At 50.6% G+C, this 18049-nt stretch overlaps 1 protein-coding gene across 1 annotated transcript in view; it reads left to right on the top strand.

The window, feature by feature from the left end:
• SENP5 (SUMO specific peptidase 5) overlaps nucleotides 1-17555 on the top strand; it is a 202503-nt gene extending 184948 nt beyond the window's left edge. The window contains exon 10 of the mRNA XM_086844032.1: nucleotides 17316-17555. Coding sequence (XP_086700158.1) covers nucleotides 17316-17342 — 27 coding nt within the window. The 3' untranslated portion in view covers nucleotides 17343-17555. The remainder of the gene's footprint in view (nucleotides 1-17315) is intronic.
• Nucleotides 17556-18049: the final 494 nt, after the last annotated feature.

Raw genomic sequence — 18049 nt, 5'->3', positions numbered from 1 at the left:
TGGGATGGAGCTGCCCCTGTGCCTTGGACACGTTGTAGGGTCAGAATCCTTTCTCACAGCCCTTGAAGCAGAGGCAAGAGCAGCTGAGGAGCCTCATCCTCCCCACTTCATCTTCTTGAAACTGGTCCCAAGAGATGGGGAAGCACATCTTTATGGGGGGCAAGGGGAGAAAAAGGGGATTTGATTAAAGTCATGGTCCATCCCATGATGGATCCATGTGATCCATGATTGCACTTGCTCTGTGCTCCTCATTTCTTCCTTTTTTCCAGCTCTGGTAAACACATACCAGTTTGAAGGAAAAAGAGAGGAAACACTTGATGTAGGAAGGGAACACCTGGGTCCCCGCCCATCTCCTTCCCAGGAGAGGGTTGCATGCAGGACCACATGTGTCTACAGAGTTTTGTGCTCTCAAAACCACTTTGTGCCTCTGGCTTTACTGCTGGGAGATCCTCTGAGGTGGTGGTTCAAAATCTAGCTTTTGTCTCTTGCCCCACTCCCCCACACTTTCATGGGGGTCCCATAGAGCATCCTCACCCTCCTGTGCCTCCATGCCAGCCCAGCAGGGGCTGGTCCCAACTCCCAGCCCTGGTCATTCCCCCCAGACTCCTAAAATCCCCTGCTCTGATCCTGTCCCTGGTCACCTCCGTGTGGCTTTGTCACCTCAGCGCTGCCCAGGGCTGTGCTGATGAGCCCCTTCCTGCCCCTGCCTGTGCCATCAGCAGTGACCGTGCCCAGGGCACCGCAGCAGGGAGCAGGAACCTCTTTGCTGACACCAGCGGGCGTTCGAGGGGGTCTGTAATGCTTTGCAGACAATTTTCTCTCTGTTATGTTTTAAACTCCATGTTAGCCGTTCCTGCTTCCCAGGTTTCCGCGTGTTTCAAATTATTTTCCCCAGAGGCATTGACAGCATTTTTCCAAATTGAATCTCATTTATTTTCTACCCAGGTTTCCAATCTCTCTGGGGCCCTTTGTATTATTTCTCAGTCCGCACTGCCGTGTACAATATATCCTAATTTAGTATCATCTGTGAATTATATTACCATGCCCTTTAGTTCTTCTTCTATTTAATGAAGATATTTCCAAGAAAAAAAAAAAAATCTAAACTACATTTTATTAAAATAAGAAGGTATAGTCTTAAAAACTCCTTTGTGGGTTTCCAATATGAATTCTAAATCTTTTTCAGAGGAATCTTCAGCGTTCTAAAGAGAAATTAAAATCTTCCAAATACCAAAGTTCATAGGTATAAAAATTCATCAGTTTTTCAATTAGCTGAGACCTCTGTCCCTGTGTAGCAAGCTCTGCATAGTGCACTTTCCCTGACATAGACACCATCTATGTACTTGCAGCAGATTTTTTTTTTAAACCAGCACCAAACATATGTTTCAATTCCTCAATAAATTTGTTCCCTTTCACTTCCTGACCTTTTCAGGTTTGCTCTATGTGGCTGTTCTAGCAAACATGTACACTGTCAGGAATGGTGCTGAAGCAGCATATTTTAATGCAAACTATGCAGTCTTATTCATAGGAAGTGATTTTCAAATTCAGAATCATGAATATTTGCACTGTAAGGTTGATTCTGTTGTAGCTTTTTATTTATAAGCTAAGAAGTGCTGCCTGTTGGTGCCTGGCTGGGAGAGCACCACGTGTCTGCTGTGGAGAATGCACCGTGCTCTGGGAGCTGTGTGTCCTATCAACACAGCTCAGATTTCCAACCCTGGATAGGGAAATAGCACTGGCAGCAGGCACTTTGCTGGAGATTCATACCCCAAAATACTTGCTGCATAATTTCTAGCAATGGGCAATTTCATGAAGACTATGATCTGCTTGTGAAGAGAAATAAGATGTAAATTGGATTAATAAATTGTTCTCTGCAAACAGTTTGCTGGCTCCAGAGGGCTTATCTCTTTGAGAAATGCTGGGGTCTTCGGTCCTCAGTGGATTGGGGGTTTGACCCTGCATGCAAACCAGTGCTGGGAGAGGCTTCTGAAACACCTCAAGCTTTGGCATGTTCTGGCTGTACTGACCCATCCCACTCTGCCTCTGGTTCCTTCTCCCTGGGGACTTTCCCCCCTCAGCTGGAGATCACCGTGCTGAGCAGGGCTAGGGATGCTGCTGGGGAAATTCGTGCTCTGTTTTATCCTCGAGAACGTGTGGGCTAATTGGGGTGGGGAGTGCTGTGTCTCCCCTGCCCTCGGGAGTGAGGAGGGCTGGTGTTGGAGCTTGGAAACATCCGCAGTGTCAGTGCACAGGCTGAGCTGCCTGCGTGCCCCTGTCCCCTTTGGGTCGCTGTTGTTTGTTTCGGTGTTAAAACACGAGCCTTGTTCTCTGCAGGTGTAGGGACTTGCCCAGGGATGAGGAATCCCCGAGCTCCGGGGGCTGTGCCACCGACATTCCTGCCACCACCGAGCGGGATGCTCCGGGTGGAGCCGCCGGCTCGCTGCCACGCAGCAGCTGTAGGAAATTAGAGGAGCCTTGGGGCTATTCTGGGAAAGACTGAGGGAGATTCCCGAGGTTTCCAGAGCAGAAAACTGGCTCAGAACTGCCTGCCTCCATGCCAGGCAGGGATGATGTAGAGCTGGGCGCGGAGCCCCGCGGAGAAGGATGTTTGATTGACAAATCAATGGGATCCTGCAGAAGCGATGCAGAATCAGGGACCACCAAGAGCGGTGCTGGAGGGCCTGGCCTGGCCTGTGCTTGTGGACTGCTCAATAGGCTCCAGCTGAGACCCACATCCCTTGCATGGCACAGCAGGCTCCCTCAGGATAGCTGGCACTCCTCTCACACGGTGCTGTGCGTAGGGCCCGTGGCTGATGTGGGACAGGGGCTGTAGGAGATCACCTGCCTGTCCCCTGGGGCAGACAGAAGATGCTTGTTGCATCACCTTGAGGGGATCAAAGGTAGTAAAAGTAAACTCTTGCCCTGTTCACCATCACTTTGTGGACACTTCAGCCCTCAGGACTTTTCCATCTCTGATTCTGACTCTTGCCTGTGGAGAGGTGCCTAGCTTTTGAAAATACTGCTCACCTTGTGGACAGGGACATGGTGCCCTCTGATTTCACCTGAGAACATGAGAGCACAATTGCTCATCCCTCGTCCAATCCCATGGAGAAAAAACCTTGCCAAAAGAGGGACTGAAAGCCACATGTGCAGTGCCAATGTTTGCACTGTGTCTTCCACGTGAGCACATATGGGTGTGGAAAACACTGGGTCCAGATACCTCCTTGGTAACTTCAGGTCTGGTGAAGCTGTGCTTCCTCAGCTCTACATGAAAGACACCTTTTATTTCCAAAGCCACCTTTCCTTTAAGTCCTGGTCATGATGCTGCTCCAGCTCAGTGGGCAGCATTGTGTTACTCAAGCAAGTATTCAGAGAGCAGCATGTCCTTGGGGACAGTGGTGCCTTTATCCCAGGGGACACACCCAGACCTGTGCACCCCTCTGTGCCATAGGCCAAATCCCCTTTATCAATAATTTTAATCGTTTTAATAATGTCCCCTTGCATGGATAGGATTACGATTAGAAAATGTCAGAGCCTTGTTATCATCTAATTAGAGTCACATTTCAGCAGAACAGAAAGGAAAATCTTCAAGCGCTGCCTTGTGCAGTGAAATGGGAAGAAAGTGATGATTTAAACCAGCTGCGGGCCGGGCCCGGCTGCAGTCCCGGCTGGGATGCGGGGCATGGCGCAGGACGTGGCAATGGGCCCTGGTCAGAGCCCTCTGTGCAATCAGTGCAAACTGCTCCCAGATCACTTTCGCAAAGCGAAGAACTCCGGCGCAGTCCAGTAAAAACAATCAGGCTGTCAAGTTTGCCGGCTAACAGCTGAGGGGGTCAGAGCAGCAACACAACACAAACCAAAATAAACACCACCTCACTCTGCCAAAAAGCCTTTATCACTCTTCTGGGAGAGAGAGAGGCACTTTCAGATGGCTTTAACTTTTCCCTTTTTTTGGTTGTTTGTTTTTGTATGCTTAAATGTGAGCTGAGAGTTAGGATCTCTTTCCGCCCTTCCCCTAATGCCATTATGGCAGGCCGAGGTACTCTTAGGAGAGCCTCTTTGTTTGCCTTTTGCAGGAGGAGGTTGGAAAGACAGGGGAGAGTGGGTGTGCTTAACCCCTTGGAAGCTGTGTGGGGGTTTGCTTTGGCTTAGCTCATCCTTGGGCCTTTGCAGCACAGCATCCCATTTGGGGAGGAGGTTGCATGGCTGCAGTGAGGGACAGGGCTCTGCCATGCTGCTGGAGTGTCCATGTCTGTGTGGGATTTGCAGGGGCACCGTGCCTGGTGGAGGGGAATCTTGTCTCCTCCAGGCCTAATGACCCCGAGGGCTGCAGCAATCCATGAGTGATACAGTGCAATGTTAGGGCACAAATAAGGGCTCACAAGTGCCACGGCTGCAGGGGGAGTGATGCCTTCCCTGGCTCCTTGGTCCCTCCACGCAGAGCCCCTTTGGCTGCCCTCCCACTGGGAGGTGCCTGTAGGTCTGCCCTGGGAGCTCATGTCTGGGAGCTGAGCAGGGGAGCCAGCAGGGAGCTGTAAAACCCAAACCTTCTGCAGCTGCTGTGGGGCTGAGCTGGAGATTGTGGTCCTGCTGTCATCCCAGTGGGACAAGCAGAACTGGCTGCACTTGGCCAGATCAAAGGGGGGGGGGGTAGAAAAATGCAGTGTTTCTCTCAAAAGAAATGCCTGCTTGTGCCTCACCCCACTCTGTAGGGATAGAACCATAGATTCATGGAATTCAGCCTGGAAAAGACCAAATTCATCAAGCCCAAGCAAACCCAAGGGATGCACCCGTTGTGTGCCTCCAAGGGTCTGGGCTTAACCACCCTCCTTAGGGCCAAAAGGGTCTGTCTTAGTTTAGGGAAGTCACCCCAGGACAGGGTCTTCCTCCTGTGGTTCCTGCCTTTGGGAGCCTGCCGAAGGAGCAGGAGGACTGTGGCCACCTGCTGTTGAGGTGCTTGCCTGAGGCTGGCCCACCTTACACCAGCATTTTGTGCTGGGAACACCTGCTGTGCAGAGGGGGCCAGACCCCAGCACTGACCAGCCCCACATAATAAATAACCACAGTAAAAATAGCCATCACTTAAATAGCACTTTACATCCTCAGGATGCTGTAAAACCCCAACTGCTTAATCACAAGCTGCTCTCTTGATGTTTAGAGTGAAACGATATTTTTGGTCTCGGAGGAGAATGTATTTTCTGGTGCCAAGAGCTACAGTGGGCCGTGTCAGCAGCTCCTCTGGGAGCAGGACAGGTCCACAGCAGAGGCAATTAAAGCTCAGGTGTTACACCAGCACATCAGAGTGACCCAGCCCGTGGCAGGGACTGGTTCTGAGCCAGCACTGAGCCCTGCCTCCCCCCTGCCACTGCTCTGCGGCCGCCTACAAAACTCCTGACATTTTGGGATTTGCTATATTTAAACAGGAGGACAGTTCAGGCCTGGCCAGGAACCCACCTCTGACAGTGATGGCTATTGAGAGTGGCACTGGGCTGCCCCCGCTGTGCCGGGGGCCAGTGGTGCCATTTCTGCCAGGCAGAGCTCCCCCTTCCCAATTAGGGGTGCTGCTAATTTTAAATGAGCTGCTGCCACCAAGCAGGAGCACTTAAAATATCATCCAGCCAAAGTGCCTGTGGTGACAGCCGAGGGTTGAGTGTGAAGTGGAATCTCTGGTCCCTGATATTTCAAGGCAGGGAGAGCTGTACACCTCTGCCTGCTGGAATGGGCAAGTTTGGGAGAGGAGGATTTTCTTTGGATCGATGTTTTCCAGAACTTGGGGAGGGAGAGGGAGATTTCTTTAATCACAGTGACAACCAGCTCTGATTTCATTTTAAAACTTGTGAAAACATTTAATTTGACCTGATACGAAGTGTTGCATTTCATTTTGCATTTTAATTAATTTTGTGATCTTTTAATTAGACTAATTTCAGAGAAAAAAGTGTTTCTCTCAAAAGTGGAATTCAGAAGATTTTGAAGATCATTTCTGCCTCTGAAATGCTGCTTAAAAGCGTCAGAGGCTCTTTCTAGAAACTCTGGTTAATTCCTGCCTTTAAAGAGTTTACGAATGTCGTGGGAGTTAAACCTAAGGAGTACTTTTAAAAGGGACCCTTGTTCCTCAGAAAGTAAGCACTGCTGCCTGTGATCCTGGGATGAAAGGGGAGAGGGTCTCTTCTCAGACCTTTCCTGCTCCTGAAAAAATTCAGGGCAATTGTGGGTAAAGAGGGAGCTGGAGCCCATCACTGGCCAAGGGCCTCATGACTTTAGGAAACCCCAGCAATGGTAAAATCTCACACTGCCTGAGTCACTGCTCATAAAGGAACACAGCAAAGGACCCAGGATGGAGCCTCTTAGGATATTTCCCACTGAAGAGGCTTTTGTTCACCAATGTTGTTTAGCTGCTGCAGTGGGCAGTTTGAGGATGAGTCCACCTGGAGAGCTTTTGGCTCAGTAGCCAGAGGGCTGAGCCTCCACCAGCTCCAGCTTCAAGCCCTGCTGGCACTGTGAACATCCAAGGTCATCTGACATTGCTCAGATCTTAGTTATGCTTTAATGCATCACTTTTTTCAGTCAATTAAGAAAATAGAATCACGGATTTTAAAATATATACATGTTTACAAAGTACTGTGGCCAGTAAATCCCACTCTGAGGTCCCATGGGTTTCCTCGAATCATATGGGCACACCTAAGCTCGATAAATTCCTATGTGTAGAGGCAAAAAAAAAAAAAAATTCTTTAGAGAAAAGTGTTAAAGATGTCAATGGATGGCTGTAGCTGCAGCATGGGCTCAGGGGACAGATGCTCAGCTGCTGCTCTGCCACTGGCCCTCATCACACCAGAGTTACCAGTACCTGTATGAAGGAGACCTGCATACCACACTGAGCCTTAAATGAGGAACTTGTTTGTCTGCTGACCATCATCATCAGGGCTTGGGCACAGCAGGGCTTCTCCAAAAGAGTCCTCTGCCTTGTAGAATTAATTACGTGTCATCTTGGAATACTGTTCCCTGCTCAGTGCTCTGCCAAAGCAGCTCCAGCCCCCTCCAGGTACTCCTGAACTTGTGGTGGGTCTCATCTCCTCAGGCTCCGGGCACCAGTGGCATCCACCTGCCTGATGCTGGTGATACAACCTCCAGCTGCACCACAGCCTTAGCTGCCATGTAAAAACCTGCAGGTGATGGGACAAAGGTGCCATCCGAGGGCAGAAGGACCCCTCACTGATGCTGATCCCATAGGATGAAGGGAAGCTTTGGGAAAGTGAAAATCGATTGGGAATTTAGGAACACCCTCAGCCCCGGTGGAGGTTATCACAGGGCTGTTCCTTTTCCTAGAGCCCTGCTGGTGTTTCACATCTCTTAACTTCAGTTTATGATTGGATTGCGGCATCCATCCAACTTTGTCCATTTCGGATGCTTGGGAAGCGGACAATGGAGGAGCTGCCTGCTGTTGTACATCACTTTTTGTACATGATATTGAAAGGACAACAGGTACCACATGCCTCAGCTGCTTTGTAGAAGTTTAGACTGCATTTTGGGAAGAGTCAGGGCTGCATTATCAGGAGGTAATTTTATGCAGCATAACAGGGGCACTCAAATAAACTCTGACCCTCAGTGGGCACAGAGCAGGGCTTTACTGAATGTGTGTGCCCTTGGATTGACTCAGCTGGTGGGAATGTCTCCCTGTACCACTGACCTGCTCTGAGCCACCCCCAGAGCCTTTTTTCCATGCTGGTATTTCTGGGTGTATTTTCTCTGCTCGTGATTAGAAGTCAGCACTCTGAGGCTGCAGAACAAAACACTTTTCCTTGAGATGGCATTTGCATTTGAAAGGCACGATGGCTGTTCCAGGGACTTCACTAACTTCTTCTGTACAGACTTCTGTACAGTCTCCTGGCTCCATTCTCACAGTGCTTAATTTGGGGCTCCATGCTCTGATCCCAGCGACCTGCATCTGGCTCAAAGCCAGCCTTAATTGCCCTGTCTCAGGGTGGTTGGGAGAGCCATCCAGCTCCAGCACAAATTACAGTGCTCTGAGGACAGCTGCAATTTCTGTCCTGCTGCCCCCAGTTCCTGGGAACTCTCCTGGCAATCAGCAAATGATGTGACTCACGTTCAAAGAAGCCAGATCCACTCCAGCCTAGCATGATATTTTGATTAGTAAGAGGCTGGCATAAGAGCTGAGAGGTTCCTGTGCGTGTGACAGGCTGTGAGTGTTACTCCCCCACTGCACAGGCTCCTGCTCACTGCTGTAGCTTTGGGGAGTGAGTGAGGACCGAGTTGGGGTGCAGACTTGCACCTTCCCAGCGATGGGGTGAGGAGCTCCTGCTGGCCAGCCACCCCGGCAGGATACTCACAGCCCTGCTCTCCCCTCAGGACTGGGCTTGGTTCCCTAGGGGCAGGTTCAGTGATGCAAGCAGAGCTTTGGTGGCAAAGCTGTGTAACCCAGTTCTGCCTGGCCCTTCCTCTCTTTGCACAAAAACTCTACAGCTGGAAGTCAGGCTTTGTTTGCCCAGAAACCCAGGCAGTGTACAGGAGAGCGACTTAGGTCCCCTGATGTGTAGGTGAGATGGGAAATTGCAAATGCTCACACCTATAAATGTGTGTGTGAGCTGGGACGTGCTCAGAAATGCTCACTTTTATCAGCTCTACCTAGTTCTGGAGATGCCTGGTTAATTTATCAACTGAGAAGCTCCATCTCGCTAAAAGTCTCATTTCCATATTCTTTCCAGATGGTCAAGATGCCAAAGAGACAGTTTCTAAGTAAATAACTTGCTTCTTCATGCAACCCACTGCCAGCCTCCCAAGTAGCTGCCCCAGATGGCTGGAGCATCCTGACGGAACCTGGGTTGTGAAACAAAGTGCCGAGTCCATGAATAATAGACACGGGGTGGCTGTGGCTTGGTCCAGCAAATTCTCTGTTTGCAGCCCCGGATCAGGGATGGAGAACTGCTGGGAAGCCACAGTGCCCCTTCCTGTGTGGGTCCAGCCCAGCTGGGGGGTGCTTTGGTGGCACTCAGGCTGGGGTGCCCTGGCTGGGCCGGGGTGCTGCAGTGCCGGCAGTGCCGAGCTGCCGCTCCTTACGGCTCCTCTCTGCACCGCTGTCTGATCGCGAGTCAAAACCAAAAGGTTAAAAGCATTTAATTATGCTGATGCTTTCCCAGCGGATTAAACAAGAGGATAAATAGACTACAGCGTGTTATTTTGGATTTGATTTTGTTTTTTAAACAAGGGGAGGGAGGCGGGAGGCTGCGGCTCCTTGGCAGCTGTCACAGGTTCCGCTTTTGATGGTGTCAGTTGTGTCTGTGAGGAGGTGTTTCTCTGCCACTGTCAGCATTTTCCGGGGGAGGCTGAATTCATTGATACAGTCTGTTTGCTGTCCACATATTCACAGTTCATGTGTTACATTTTACATAAAGTAAACTTAGCGAGGGGAAAACCTATTCTGCAATTCTTCAAAGCTAATGCACACTAAATATATTCTGACACTGACAGGTATTTCTTATTAAATAGCTCTGAACTGCAGTACCAGGTTTTGCTTAAGTGGCATTATTCTCCCTAAGCAAAGACAGTTCATTTATTAGTCATTCTGAAAACCAAATAACAAATATTATTCTCTAAGCAAACTAAACAAACCATTTAAAAGGGGCCTGTCTGAAATGATTAAAGTACAGTGTCTGAAAAGCAGCTGACATTTTAGTGCCAAAATACCATATGGAGGCTCAAGTGCTTTATTAACATCCTTTGACCTAAGCTGCAAAATCTCCCAACACCTTTGAGCGTGGCAGAGCTGCCTTCCTGCGTGCAAGGGAGAGCGTGGAGGCAAATCTTCCTGCCAGTTCTTCAGATGTCATTTTGGCACACGGAAAAGCGAGGTGCAATAATTGAGGGGCTGGATGCGAGCAGGTCTTTTTTCCATTTCTGCCAGAGATACAGCGTAAAATAATTCAGCAAAGCTGAAAGCGCAAGCTTTTCACTTATGCCATAAAAAATAAATATATAGTGTTTTTCTTTTTTTTTTACAGATCTCTTTTTCTTCTAACTAAATATTTCCTTTCTTCTAAGCATCAGACATTATTTCTAGCTTTCAGGCGTGCAAAGTAAAAGAGCACGTGCACTGATATATATTTATTTATGGTCTACATGGAGCTGCCTTTGTGTATCCCCAGCTCTGCTCTGAAGATTTCCTTCACAAGCAGGAAAACATTTTTGTGCTGCAGGTCAGACAGAATAACTGATAGCACTGTTTACAGATCTGCACTCACTGGAGAAGCTTATTAAGCCACAGCTGGGTAAGGAAAAGCCTGCTCATCCACACTGGGATGATAAAGCTGTGGGTAAGGGCTTACGTGGCCGCTGCACCAGGCGCCGGTGGGAAGGGCCCCGTGAGCACCAGGGAGTCGCTGGATGCCAGGAGGAGATGCTGCCAAAGGAGCTGCTGGACAACCTGTTGTAACATCATTCAGTCAATTGTTCTCAGCCTGTTCCACCTGTAAATGCTTGGGATCTGACCTACTTTTTTATTTTTTAAACAAATGTTTTCATTATTAATAGGAGTTCATCAGATAGCGAGAGGAAATAAGTTTTAGCCTGAGGTCTGCTCATGAATCATCTCCTGTGAGCACATCCTTGCTGGCTCTGAAGCTGGGCAGCTTGACTTGGCAAGGATCAAAATAATATAAAACTTACGCGAAGAGTTTAATAAAAACCCGCAGATACTGAGCTGATGTATGTTATTAACTTGCTTCTCTGGGATTAGGTAGGTCTGGGTAAATGAGGAGATATTGGTCCAGGTTTGCTTTCTGCCGGTGTTGTCCTAGTGACAGGGGATTACGCGCCGCTGGGGATTAGCCTGATGACATGACATTGCCGGGGTAACGATGCACATGCGGATGTCAGCGAAGGCATTTGGTCAGGTCCAGAGTTTCTGGCATGAACTGATGATTCTTGCCCCCATTAGCATCCCGGGAATGCCCAGCAGAGCGGCACATCCCCAGCACTCTGTTGTGTCCGTCGGTGCTCTCCTCTCCCTGGCAGGGGCTGTGTGATCCCAGCAGTCGCCCTCTCCTTGCTGACGAGAGTGCACAAACAGCATTTTCATAGCTGGCACCGGCAGGAGCTGTACAATAGCGGGAGCATTCGAAGTTCCTCTGTGGACACATGATACGGTTCAATAGGATGCTTTAAATAGCTCCTCTTTGGAGAGAGAGAGCGGGTCAGAAAGGCACAATGGCCGTGGCTCTGTGTAGCCATCGCCGGGTAATGATAGGAGCAGCAGATGCGGTTTGTGCTTTCAAAGGCCCTTCTGCCGGCAGCCTGCGTTAGGGAAAATGAAAGCCAGGCTGTTCCTGCAGCTCATGGGGGGGTGCAAGGCATCCACATGACACAGGGAATAATTGGGATCTGGGGAAAAGCAGCAGAATGAGTGCTGGGAGCAGCCTGTGCCCCGGCCGTGCTGCTGCCTCCCCACAGTGGTGCCAGGTTCCTGTGGCTGGGTTCCCTCCCTGCACTGGTGCCAGGCTCCCAGGCTGGTTTCTCGTCCCACAGCCGGGTGGTGGCTGCAGGTGAAGCCATGGCCCGTGCTGGCAAACTGTGCCAGAACAGCTGCAGCTCCCGCCAGTGCTGTGAGGGAACAACTTCGTTAATCTGACATTGAGAGCAAATGTTGCTAATGAGGAGCCCAGGCTTTGGTAACCATGGCAATCCATGTTCCTGAAAATGTGAAACAAAGTCAGAAAAGGGGCTAATCCTGCTCCCCTCTCTGCTCCAGCGCACTCTTCTTGCTGGGGGTTGACAGAGGAATACAGGGTCCAGCAGCAGCGAGGAGTGAGGAAAGCTGGAGAGCAGGAGCAGCCTGAGGGCCTCATCCACCCATCACAGGAGGAGCTTACCTTGCTCTCAAAACATTGTCCTCCCGCTGCCCACTGGAGGCCAGGCTGTGCCCCATCAGCCCAGCACAGGGCAGAGGCTTCGGCTGGTGCCAGGATTGCTTTAGCCATCACTCCCCGGCTGGGAAAGGCAGCAGCACTGCCAGCACGTGCTGCATGGCCACCTCTGCCAAGTGGCAATTCACTGTCTGCTCCTCACACTGTGTCTCTAGGGCCAGCTGGGTTCCCTATAAATTTTTATAGAAAATATAAAGTGACATCTGGAAGCCTATGGCAGATAGGCTCTCATTCTTCCTCTAAGCAGGGAAGAGCATTGCCCTTTCTTAATTTTTCACAAATCTTATTGTCGAGCTCAGTGGAGAAAAAAAAAAATGGTAATTGGGTAATCTTGTCTGCTGTTCCAGCTGCAGAGCCATCACCAGCTCCACACATTTTTGGAGAATAAACACAAATTCCAGCCTGTGCAATGGCCACAAAGCCATTTGCAAATACAGGAGCTAAATTGCAATGCACTGAGCCTAAAGCAAAGCCAGGGTTAAGACCAAAAATATCATTTCCCAGAACAAGGCCAGTCTCAGTTCAATGAGCAGATGCACCCAGGTGCATCCCTGAGTGTCAGGACATCCCAACACAGACACCCTCAGAGAAACCCTAAATCCAGGCTTCACCCATTCCCCCTGGGCAGCCGGGGATTGCTGCGCTGCTGGTAGAGGAGGAGCAGAGAGGAGCGTTCCGGTTGATGAGGCCTTAGGGAAATCCACTGGTAAGCGAAAATCTCTAAAGCAAGGAGGAGTTTTGCCTTAATTAAACTGCAGTGGGGCCACTGGTGCAGAAACCTGACAAAGCTTGGGGGATTATTTCAGCTCAGGAATGCGGGAGATGCCACAGAGCCGTCGGGTCGGTGGGAGACATCTGTCCGAGGCGGCAGCGAGTGCTGGTGCCAGCGGTGGGGAGCACATGTGCTGCTGGGGAGTGGGGACACCCCAGTGAGGGAACGGCACTGTCAGACAAGGCAGGAAAATAAAAAAAACCTGGCAAATAGCAAAAAAATAGTAAAGCAACAAAAGTGACGACCCATGCAGGTTTGTAACCGGAGTAAAGCTTAAAAAGAAGATCGATTAGGAGCCAAAAACCCCAAAACCCCAAGGCTTTGGGGCAGCCAAGGTTTCCAGAGCTGCACAGGATGAGGCACAGCTGCTGGCTCTCCTGCTGTGGCCCTGGTGCCTTCCTGAGGAGCTGTCTCAAAGGCACCAGGAGCAGGGAGGGGTTTGTGTGATGCCTGCAGAGATGTGCCCCCACTGCCTGCAGGGCCAAGGTCTCCCTGCCCAGAGGATGGCCCCTGTTCTCTCAGCTTTTTCCCTGTTTGCCCCATCTCCCTGCCAGAGCACTCCTTGCTTTCTCTGCCCACCACCCTTTGCAGGATCAGGCACATTTCCCCATCTCTTCTGCCCCTCTAATCTCACTCATGTTTATAAGCTTCAGGAGGCCAGTTCTGGTGGAACAGCTTCGTTTTTTAAAATATTCTCCTTTTTGATGAAGTTAGGGTTTGGGAAGTCCTGGAGGACTGCCTCAAAGGAAGTGTTAGGTTTATGTGAAGAACAAGGCAAAAAATTAATAATCTCGTTTTACTCTTTTTGGAACAAGAATTGTCCCCTCTCCCCTTGGCTCCCCTCCCTCCCCATGGCTGGGAAGAGAGAAAAAGCTCCTCTTGCTGCCAGTGTGCATTTCCAGAGCCTGGGGTGTTATTCCCTGTAAGCGTGGCATATCCTTGGACCTGCAGATGCTCCTGGATCTTTCAGGAACTGGTCCTAGTAAATCACTGCAAGAGCTCCAGGGCTCAGGACTGGCTCTCACCCCATGGTGGGGCTGCTTGGTCAGGAGATCCCTCCTGCAAGCTGCTGTCTTTGCTGCTGTGTGGTACCATAACTGCTCCTTTCTGGGTTTGGTTTTTGGGTTTTCTGGGTTTTTTTGGTTTTTTGTTTTTTGAAAGGGGTGATTACTTTTCTTTATTTTGACCTGTTACTAATTCCCACCCATCAGACTGTCCTGGATCAAGCACCAGCACCTCCTGCAAAGGTGGGATCTACCATTTTGTTCTGCTGAAGAAGGAATGGAGGAGGACAAGGGGTCCAAAGTGAAGCATCAAAGCAGAAAAGGCATCAGGAGAAAACCTCAGTTAGGAAGAAGGCAGGGAGGGAAGGAAAGAAGAACTGGGCTTCAGCTGCAGCTCAGTAGCGCTATTAGAGATGAAAGCTCCTTCCTGGGTTGGCCACATCCTATCCCACTGCTTGCCCAGAACAGCAAGGTTCCCAAAAAAGCATCAGCAGAGCAGCCCCCCACCCTGTTCACACCTCGATGCTTCACCAACCATCTCACACTGCTTACAGTGATGCTGTGCAGGGTCATTTCTGCCATTACCTGCAGGGGCCTGGCAGCCACAGCAGTCACTGCTGCCTGGGGGCTTCTGGCCATGAAGGCCGGGGTTCCCCTTGCTGTGTGTGCCAGGGACAATGCCCCAGCCCAGGGCAGGGCTCCTGGGGCTGCTCTGAGTGTTCATCATGCTCTTGCTACCCGAGCACACATTTTGGCAAGACATTCAGCCTCCCCGTGACTCAGGGAGCTGACAGCTCTCAAGTACATCCCAAGGATGAATAAGAAGTGACAGAACAGGTAGTGATTTCTGCAGTCAGCCAGAGTATCTGTGAAGACAGTCTCAAAACTGTCTCACTGTCTTAGTGGCCAGAGGATGCCTGTCACAGCCACTTGACCTGCAGGCAGATGGTTACTGCCTGTCTAACGCTGTCTTTTGGGGCTTGATAGGCTCTTCTAAAATGCAGATAGACGGTGAGCCCTCACTGGGGGAAGGGGGCAGTGCTTGGCAGCTGGATGCCAGCGGTAGGGTGTGCAGGGCAGGTTGCTGGGGAGCATTGGCACGTGTCTGTTATCGGGGACAACTTGATAGCCCCCATCCAAATTCACCCTGAGGCTGGCAGGGCAAGGTCAGAAGGGTTTGCAGAGCTGGATGGAAGAGCAGAAGTGTCATGGACTGATGTCACCTGCCTGTGACGTCACCACTGTCTTCTTCAGAGGAGCACTTCCAGTGATAGCAGAGCTTCTGCAGTCTGTCTGCCAGCCTGGCACTCGCTCTGTACAGCGTAATTAAGCAAATATATTAATAGATTGGGAGCCGGGGCCTGGGCAATGTTCTTCTGTGACAGACAAACGCAGAGACAAAGCAGACGCTCCCTTCAGAAGTTCTGCAGGATGCTATTAGCGGGCACAAGCTTGCATCCCATTAATGCCATTGCTGTTAGGCAACACCAAGTCATTTACATTTTAAACGAAGCTCCCAGACCAGCTCCAGTCCAGGATTAGCTCCAGGAAAGCTGCAAGGCTGTGTCTGCACCCGGGGAGCCAGGCTGTCCAGGAATACCCTGCTAGTGAAAACAAACATTGCAAGGGCTTTTGTGCTGATTGCAAAGCCACCCCACAGAGGTGACATGGGACAGGAATAAGAGCATGAGGGATGCTGGCAGGGCTCATCTTTGCCAGGGTTTTTTTGAGGATGGTGGTGTTGGTCTAAGTTGATACTCCCTCATGGCCCATTAATGACTTAAATGTAGCCCATGGGGTGGCCAGCAGGGAAGGACTCTGCCAGCTGCATTTACAGGGACAATTCCTGCACATCTGCATCGCCTACAAGGAGAACATGTTGCCCATCTCCGCTGAAACAGCTCTGCAAGCCCTGAAACTGCCAGTTTCCCATCCCTGGCCTTACATGATGGTCTTAACAAACTATGGCATAAATATGCCAGGCAAGGGAAGGCAGCTTTCACAGAGGATTTGGAATGTCATAAAACAGGGGAATTTTTTTTTTTCATAGAAAGGGAGATCTACTCATTTGAATGGACAGTGCTGCAGAAACAAACTGTTCAGAGATGTTGGTAGGGGAGGAGAGTGGCACTGCAGCCAAAAACCAAGGGGCTAATTGTGTAAAGCTGGTGAGGAGATGCCTTGGTCTGAGCCACCAGTGTGCTAATGGGGAGGTTGCTTAGCTACAGTGGCAATGGTGCCTCAGCAGCCCCAGGTAGAGGAGGGAGAGCCCAGCGTAAACAGCCAGGAGGAAGAAGGGTCATTAAACTGTTCCCTAAAGACCCCTAACTAGTGCTTGTTGGAGGAAATAAATAAGGAGGAAAAGTTGGTCTGAGTGCCAGGGAGGAAGCCAAGCTGTTCAGGAGATGGCTTGTCTGCTGCCTGAAACTGCCTCTTGTCACTAATTTCAGCTGGAGACTTTTCCGTAGCACCGTCTCAGCCCTCAAGCATTCCTGGCTTTTTTGTCTCTCTTCCACTTTCCCATTTAATCCCTTCCCCGTGGAGGTGAAGGCTGGGAGCTGTGGTGTGAGTGGGGCAGTGGAGGGTGCCCCAATGGGGGCACACAACGTGTTGCCCCTTCACGTGTGCCTCAGGCTTCGCAGCAAGAGCAGCCAGGTGGCTTTGTGTGACCTTTCCTCTGTCAGCAAACATCACCCGAGCTGACCTGAGCCTCCAGCCCGTGGTGCACACTAACAGAAATCGCCAGTGAAGCTCTGCTGTGTCCTGCTCCCGTCCGGCAGCGGATGGTGGGCAGGGAGAAAATCACGGTGAGTGGCACTGACAGCACCAGCTCTAAACAACAGTTAGGAGGAGAATTATTTTAATGAATACATTTCCTTTCAATTGTATGCGAATAGCGAGATCCCATTAGAACGGGGAAGCAATTAAAGCTAATAAAGATGAACACGCAGCACTGGGCGCATGTGGAATAACAAACAGCGAACAAAGGATTCAGGAGAGAGCTGACTCTAATCCAAATAAATGAGCGGCGATGAAAGGGAAAGCAGCTCGGGTCTCCTGCCGTGAGACACGCTTCCTCCCCGCCGGCTGCACCTCAGCGTGGCAGGGAAAGTCATGCTCGGGATGGGGATGGGGATGGGGCGTGGAGGCAGTGGCCAGGGGCATGGTCCCCACCCTGCCGTGCCGCTTGCCCAGGGGCCGGAGGGGTGGCCACGCTCCCTGGGGCGCATCCTGCCGCATTTTGCATGAAGGTGGCAAATGTCCCCAGCTGGGGCAAGAGGGCTCAGCAGCATTTGGTGAGGCTGCAGTGGAGACAGGGGGCCTGACTGCGAGGGTGGCAGGAGCACATAAACTCGTGCCATTCCCTGTCTTATATCTGATTATTGGTGGTGACTGTCCAGCCAGATTAACAGCCCTGAACACAACAGGCTCGTGACGAGCCCAAAACTATCAGTGCTATGTTGAGGTGGAGCATGGAGGAAATAATAGCCTCTTACAATGGTGTATTTACACAGTAGGCTCACAGGAAAATTGGGTAAACTGATAATTACCCAAGGATATTATTGGCTTTGGCAGAGTTAATAATAATTAGTACTTCTCCTTTTCCAGGCTACTTACAGGAGAGACCTTTTATAATCCGCGGAATACAAAGGACCCAAACCACCAAGAACTGCTTCCACGTGTAGCTTTGGAAAAAAACCCACACTGACTATTTCAGCTGGCAGGCTCCAAGGGTGCAAATCACGCAAAGACACTGGGGAGCCAGACTGAGAAATAATAATAACACTAGTAATAATAACAACAGCGACAATAATAATAATAATAAACTATTTTCTGTATTTGAAAAAAGCCTTGTGTCAGAACTGCATTTTCTCCAGTCTATCTCATGCAGCCAAACCAGAGATAAACCCAGCACTGACACTTGACAGATTCGTGGGATGCTGGAAGCTGCCCTGCTGTTCCTCTCCCAGCGCTGGCAGCTCCTGGTTTGCTTTCTAGCTGTTGCTTTCCGTGGCAGCGCAGCACTTGCTCTTCCCAGAGAGCAGATATTATCCGTCGCCTCTCGCTGCATCTCCTCCTTGCAGTATCTCCCCGGTGCCTGTGAGACAGCAGCTCTGCACCACCAAGCGCCTGGGGCTGCAGTGCCACGGCCAAGGATGCTGTCACCGCTCTCTTCCTGCGCCCAGCCTGCTCAGCAGCACCGAGTGGGGCACAGCCCTCCCTCCTGCCCCGGCCTGCTCTGCTGCTGCCCCCGGGAACAGCCTTTTCTGGGTCAATGCCGCTTGACAGTTCGGGTTAAACGGGGTGAATTTGTTTTGAGACTCGCTGGAAGAGGAGTGTGT

Source organism: Cyanistes caeruleus, chromosome 10, assembly GCF_971803275.1.
Source record: "Cyanistes caeruleus chromosome 10, bCyaCae1.hap1.1, whole genome shotgun sequence".
Taxonomy (NCBI): Eukaryota; Metazoa; Chordata; class Aves; order Passeriformes; family Paridae; genus Cyanistes; species Cyanistes caeruleus.
The sequence above is the reverse complement of the archived record's forward strand: the minus strand, read 5'-3'. Positions and strand labels throughout refer to the sequence as shown.